Source organism: Lycium barbarum, chromosome 11, assembly GCF_019175385.1.
Source record: "Lycium barbarum isolate Lr01 chromosome 11, ASM1917538v2, whole genome shotgun sequence".
Lineage (NCBI taxonomy): Eukaryota > Viridiplantae > Streptophyta > Magnoliopsida > Solanales > Solanaceae > Lycium > Lycium barbarum.
In genome coordinates, this window is record NC_083347.1 from 12,087,734 (window position 1) to 12,093,646 (window position 5,913).

Consider the following 5,913-nt stretch of genomic DNA (forward strand, 5'->3'; position numbering starts at 1 on the left):
TATTAATTTACTCCATAAGGCAAAATCCTGATTTTACCGGGTACATCAGTTCAACAAAAGGGAAAAGAAAAAAGCCCTACTTTACGACCCTAGACTTAGAACAAAAAATAACCCCCAAGCCGGTACAGTGAGCAACGGCATGTGACACCGACTAGACGACCCCGGGATTCTCCTCGGGAGCAGACGAACCAGGGATACTTGGCTCTGGGAGATCTTATTCATCGATAACTATGATCGGTATGGGTCCCTCACAAGGGATCTCTCGTCGAGTCTCCATGATATGGCGTATCCTCACCCGAGAACTAATCCCCAAGTGAATAACCGAGGTGCTCACAATGGTTCGGGGATGGGATGTCCTCACTGACGCCGATGTCCGTCTTCCCCGAACGGTATCCTCGGTGCCCTCTTCAACAATGGTTTTCCCTTTCGAAGATTTTCTTGTTGGAAGCCCTGAAAATCGAAGACGAAGTTAAAATACGACTCGAAAAAATAAAAATCGTATGAGCAGGTAGGGAATTACCATGGCTTCTGCCTTTCCATCCTTCGGGTGCCATCCTTCTCCAGGAACGGCCCAAGCTACGAGAAGCTCCTAAAAGTGCAACTACCCATTCAAGATGGTGACAATGAGCTCAGGCTCGATCAGATTCGGAGCAGGGTTTCATATCTCCGGGAACTCGACGGATAATGGGCGGTGAAGTTGAACCGTACATATTATCACGAACCGGTGGAGCCATCCCCTGTCGTAATCATCTTCAGGGTCTATGAGGCCCCGATCTCCTTGGGGAAGCAGGTGAATTATCCTACCTCGGATTACCCGAGGTACGTATATGTGTAACATGTGATCAAGGGTGAAGGGAATCCCGGCTATGTTAGCCAACACTCCGATGCTGTAGACGAGCCTCCAAATTTGTGGAGTGACCTGGCCGATACACACACGATATCGGCGGCAGAAGTCCTCGATCGCTCGAGGTACAGGGAGAGAGAACCCGATGGCAAAGGGATAGGTATAGGCCATCGAGTAACCAACGACGTGATAATTCATCTTCGTCCCATTTTCAACAGGATGAACATCAACATCCACACCGAAGTTGCAATCCTTACTGACCACGGGAATGGTAGCATCATAATGCAGGACTCGAACTTTTCCACAGAGTCGAGGTGATTACTTTGCAGTCATTCGCGTATTTGAAACTCGATGGAAGAATATCCACCTCAAGAAATTCTATCTCCCCATCAGGGCCGGTGGCCCCCGCCGGCAACATAGGCGGTGAGTGGGGTGGGGACGCAGAATGGTTTTCACCTTGTGTTAACAATGGAAGAGAGGACATGATCGTGGTTGACGTACAAAGCCAAATAAGGGAAGATCACGCCCTAGCAAAAGAAGGTTCAAAACTTGGAAAATGGTATAAACTTGGTAAGGGCACAAAGAAGGATTTTTTGGAAAACTAAGGTTTAGGTTTAGAGGATAAAGATGCATGACAAAAGAGAAGATACATGGGCTTTATATAGAGAAAAGTCCAAAAGGCTTTGTAGTGGATCAAGAGCCCTGACAAGGGGCGGCTTCCCAAGAAAGATTTGGCGGCTGAAGTAATGATGAGCCGGCATCGGGCAGAGTGCGAAAGTTTTGAAAGAATGTCTTGTCTTAGGCATGTAGGGACAGCTCATTTAGCTTCATCTGGATCCATTTTCCGTAGTCAATATTTTACCTCGGGAAATGGGGGACTATCTGTATACGGGTAAAACCGAGGATATGGATATCCTCGGTTTTCGGCATTCAAGTTATGGTTGGTCAAGATTAGACCGACCTTATCAGACCGGGTATCGAAGCTCGACTTGGAACGAGGCGTTAAAGCGAAATCAAAAGGTGGTTAGGCACCATGACCAGAAGACCGAAATATCCGCCATCAGCCGGATATTTCGGCACCGGTTACGTTAAACAGCTATCAACAGATTCTGTTCCTTTTTTAGAATTGTACTGGGGTTAGAACTTCTCTACTATATAAAGAGGAGGCCCCAATTTATTTTCGGTTAGTATTTCCCTATCATAGAGATATACCGTGAACTAAGCAGGCGATATAATCATCAAAGTTCATTCATTTTTCTAAGTTTCCCATTGTTACTCACTGTTCAATATCCGGTCATAGGGGATTGACCTCGGTTCTCAGTACCCATGGCCGGTCAGCATTCATCGCGGTCAGGTCTATATATTTCATTTTACTTCTTTGTTTGTCGTATAATCTAATGTCGTGTTGAATTAAACCACATATCATTAGCACCGCATACAAATTCAATTGTTATCCATTTTAAGGGTAAACAACATTGTAGATGCTATTGTGTTGTTTGTGAGAAGAAAATATCACTTATTTATAGAAGTCCAAAACTTCACAAGAAAAGTATACATACTGAAGAGTCCTTTTCCACAAAAAAACTTTCTTCTTCCAAATAAGTAAAACACAATTATAATAGAATTCAAATAAAATAGAAAATAGAAAATTCAGGACAAATCCTAACATTACTATCATTCATGCAAACTTTAGCTTAAGTCTCATAACATAACTACTACAACTTGCAATTAATCAAAGTCTATATATGACATTTTAATTAATTAATAGACCTGCAGTTCCTTCTAATCTCTCCATTAGTTCCAGTCAGTGGACTAATATTCCCCATTTTCACCATAGCTGCTGCAAAATCACGTCTAAAAGCAACAGCATTAGTACTATAACTCCTCACTAACGCATCCTGAGATCCACCGTTAAACAATTCTTGATCCGAGTGAAGCAACCCGCGTTGAGCCACTAAGTTCTCATAATAATCGTTATCGAACCGGTTCGGCGTCTGTATATCCAACGGGGCCAAATTCGCGTCGCCGCCAGAAGCAGGGCACGTGGTCCTGCGCATGGCGGCGAACTGCGCGTCAATGTTGGTCTCATTGTAGATGCGGGTTCGGAAACTGGTGCAACGGGCTTGACCGATAGTGTGGGACCCGGAGAGAGCCGTCATGTCGGCTGCGCTTAGGCCTTTTGCGGAGAACATGGAGATCAAAGTTGATAGGCTGGAAGTTGGTGCGGGGATTTGGGTGTTGGCTGCGCTTTGGCTTGCGGTCCTTGCGTCTCTTCTGCCCAATGGCACTGCCCATGTTGGCCCTCCTAGCTGCACATATATATTGGCACAAGGATTTTAATTTTGAGTTATATATACACCCACACTGATATTATAATTTTTTTAGCACTGTTAGTTTATATAACGTAATTACATCATGTTTACTGAGTTAAATTTTATAGATCTAAGTTAGATACGTACACTATAATGTAAAGATTTGTTTACTATAAATTTTAACATGCTGTAGCAAATTAGTTACATTTTCAATCAATAAACGTTTATCAAGAAAATTTTCCTGTAATTATTCAATAAGTAACTTGATTGTGTAAATATTTTTTATCCTGTCCAAGCATATAACTTAAACTTAATTCTAGTTTTTCAAAGGGTGAAAAGAAATCTACATTAGCACGTCACCTAAAAGATAATACCATACACATAATTGTCCCTAAAATGTGAAATTTTAGTGACATAGAAGATAAGATACAAGTTACCTGCTCTACAATTGGTTAAATTTTTTGCTTCATTAGTGTAATAAGTAAAATCTCATTTTTATGAGGTTAATAGTTAATGCTAGATTTATGATATGTCATTATCTAATTGTTTATCGGAACAATCTCTCTACTCCACAAAGATAAGGGTAAAAGTATCCGTACACCTCACCCTCCCCAAACCACTACATTGAGTATGCCATTGTTGTTGCAATTATCTAGTTGTCTGCGTACATATGTTGCCCCAAAGCATAGGACTTAAACTCGTCTAATAATTCACAATTTTATTAGTTGCACCAACGTAAATATGTATGGTGGTAATAATATAAGAATGAAAGTTTTGATGGAAGCATGCGTTTGATTAAGTAGAGGACTGACCAGAACAGCGCCTTCTCTAGCAGCAAGAGCGAGGATGTCGGCACAAGAGACAACATTAGGACAAGCAGCTTCAACTTGAGTTTTAATGGTGTCTATCACTTCAAATCCTCTTGCTGAATTTCTGTTTGGATTTGCATTCTTTTCTCCTGTGAATGTTGCTGTGTCATCCAGTAGTATTGATGCATCGCACCCCTAAGTAATTGTAACCACAGAAAAAGACAACATTAGAACATACAAATTCTTCGTGCATTCCTTCAAACTTTAAACCGGATACTACGTCCCATTAACATTCCTAATTATATCACATCTACATTTAAGAATTTGTTTAGGGTAAATGAACAAAATTTAAGTTACATATATATACATTGTTAGTATAAATAACTTTTTTACATTAGGTTACTCAAAAGATAAATATGGAATATGTAATATTCTTGAAACTAAGACAGATTACTTGCTACAATAGATAAAAAAGTGAGTTGGGGTGTAAATATTTCCTAAATTAGCAGTGTATATATAACTTAAACTCGGATGAATATTACGCACGATTATGTTGGCATCGCTTATCAATTCGTTTGTCTCTTAAAACATTTACTTTTAAAAATTGATGGGGTAAAAGAATTTTTCACTACAAAATTATCTAAACGTAATTATAAGTCATAGTAACTAAGATTAATAATTTAAATAATAAGATAAATTATCTGTTACAATGTGTCAAAATACAATACTAATAAAGGAAATGAAGATGGGGTGAGCTTACATTGACAAAGCAATCATGGAAGAACAAGCGAAGAATAGAGGCACCAAGTCTTGCCTCTCTATTCACAGCTTGTCTCATTCCATTGCTAACAATTGTCTGAAGATTAGAGCACGACGTCCCATAAAAATTGGCCGACAATTGGGCATTGCTAAAGCAAACAAAGCCAAATAAAACACACAAAAATGTCATAAAAATGTTCCTAATTAGAGATGCCATAATTGAAATATAACTTCTTCTAGTGCAAAGATAGAAGTAATTGAGTGATTGTATATTATGACAATGCATGAGGCCCTTTATATACAAGCAAACTACGTGCACTGAGAGTCACAAAAAGTGCAAGTTGTCTTTACTTTAAATTTTAGCGTTTACTTTTTTGAGTGAGCAATGGTACTAGTTAGAAAATTTCATGTGTATATATTAAAGTCTAGTGTATAGTCAAACTTAGCTGCCGAGCCGCGTTTTTACTTCGATTTGATTGGGATGCGCCACGGGTGGATCGATAGGATTTATTTCAGGTTCAAGCGAATATAGTAGTTTTTGTTCAAATTCAGTACATATATATATATATTAAGAAATGTACTAAATCTTAAATAAATTTTTTATTGTAAGCCCACTTTTTATGTAAAAATTTCGACAGCCTGTTTTGACACTGCCATTTAACTTGTAACCACCTTTTTTTTTTTTTTTTTTTTTTTTGCATATACTCCCTTTTAACTTGCGGTGTCTCTAAAGTTAAGCTTGACCAAATCAAACTTCAGACACGGTATCTGAAGTTATATATGAGTGAAATTCACGCATTTCTGCCGGAAGTGCATGCAAAAAATGGTTGGACTTCAACTATTTTTGCTTGAACTTTAGCCATATGTGCATGAACTTTGGACAAAAATGATTGAAATCAGGTGAAAACGACTGAACTTTAGCCACATGTTACTGAAATTCAAACAAAATGACTAAAATGAGGCAAAAATAACGGAAATTAAGCCATATATATATGGTTGAAGTTCACACAAAATGGCTGAATCCTGAATTCAACTGTATAAAACTTCAGACATTGTATCTGAGTTAGACTTTGTCAAGACTAAATTCAAACACCATATGTAGTCTGAAGTTGTCCCGAATTGGATACACGTGCTAAAAAAGTTATAAACGGGAACAAGTTAAACGAAAGCGTCAAAATCGAGTATCCGT

At 38.9% G+C, this 5,913-nt stretch overlaps 1 protein-coding gene across 1 annotated transcript; it reads right to left on the minus strand.

Moving 5' to 3' along the window:
* Positions 1-2,493: 2,493 nt before the first annotated feature.
* LOC132618580 (peroxidase P7-like) lies at positions 2,494-5,000 on the minus strand. Its single transcript, XM_060333607.1, has 3 exons — positions 4,726-5,000; positions 3,969-4,160; positions 2,494-3,153 (listed from the first exon to the last, which is right to left on the minus strand). The coding sequence occupies exons 1-3, from the start codon at positions 4,939-4,941 to the stop codon at positions 2,602-2,604; spliced, it is 960 nt and encodes a 319-aa protein (XP_060189590.1). The 5' UTR covers positions 4,942-5,000; the 3' UTR covers positions 2,494-2,601.
* Between the last annotated feature and the right edge of the window lie 913 nt (positions 5,001-5,913).

Bases quoted from the DNA above. Each gene is read 5' to 3' on its own strand.
- LOC132618580 (XM_060333607.1), bottom strand. From the start codon at position 4,941: ATGGCATCTCTAATTAGGAACATTTTTATGACATTTTTGTGTGTTTTA. The intron at 4,161-4,725 runs GTAAGCTCACCC...ACAATTACTTAG, and splicing joins TCCATGATTGCTTTGTCAAT to GGGTGCGATGCATCAATACT. The intron at 3,154-3,968 runs GTCAGTCCTCTA...ATATATGTGCAG, and splicing joins CTAGAGAAGGCGCTGTTCTG to CTAGGAGGGCCAACATGGGC.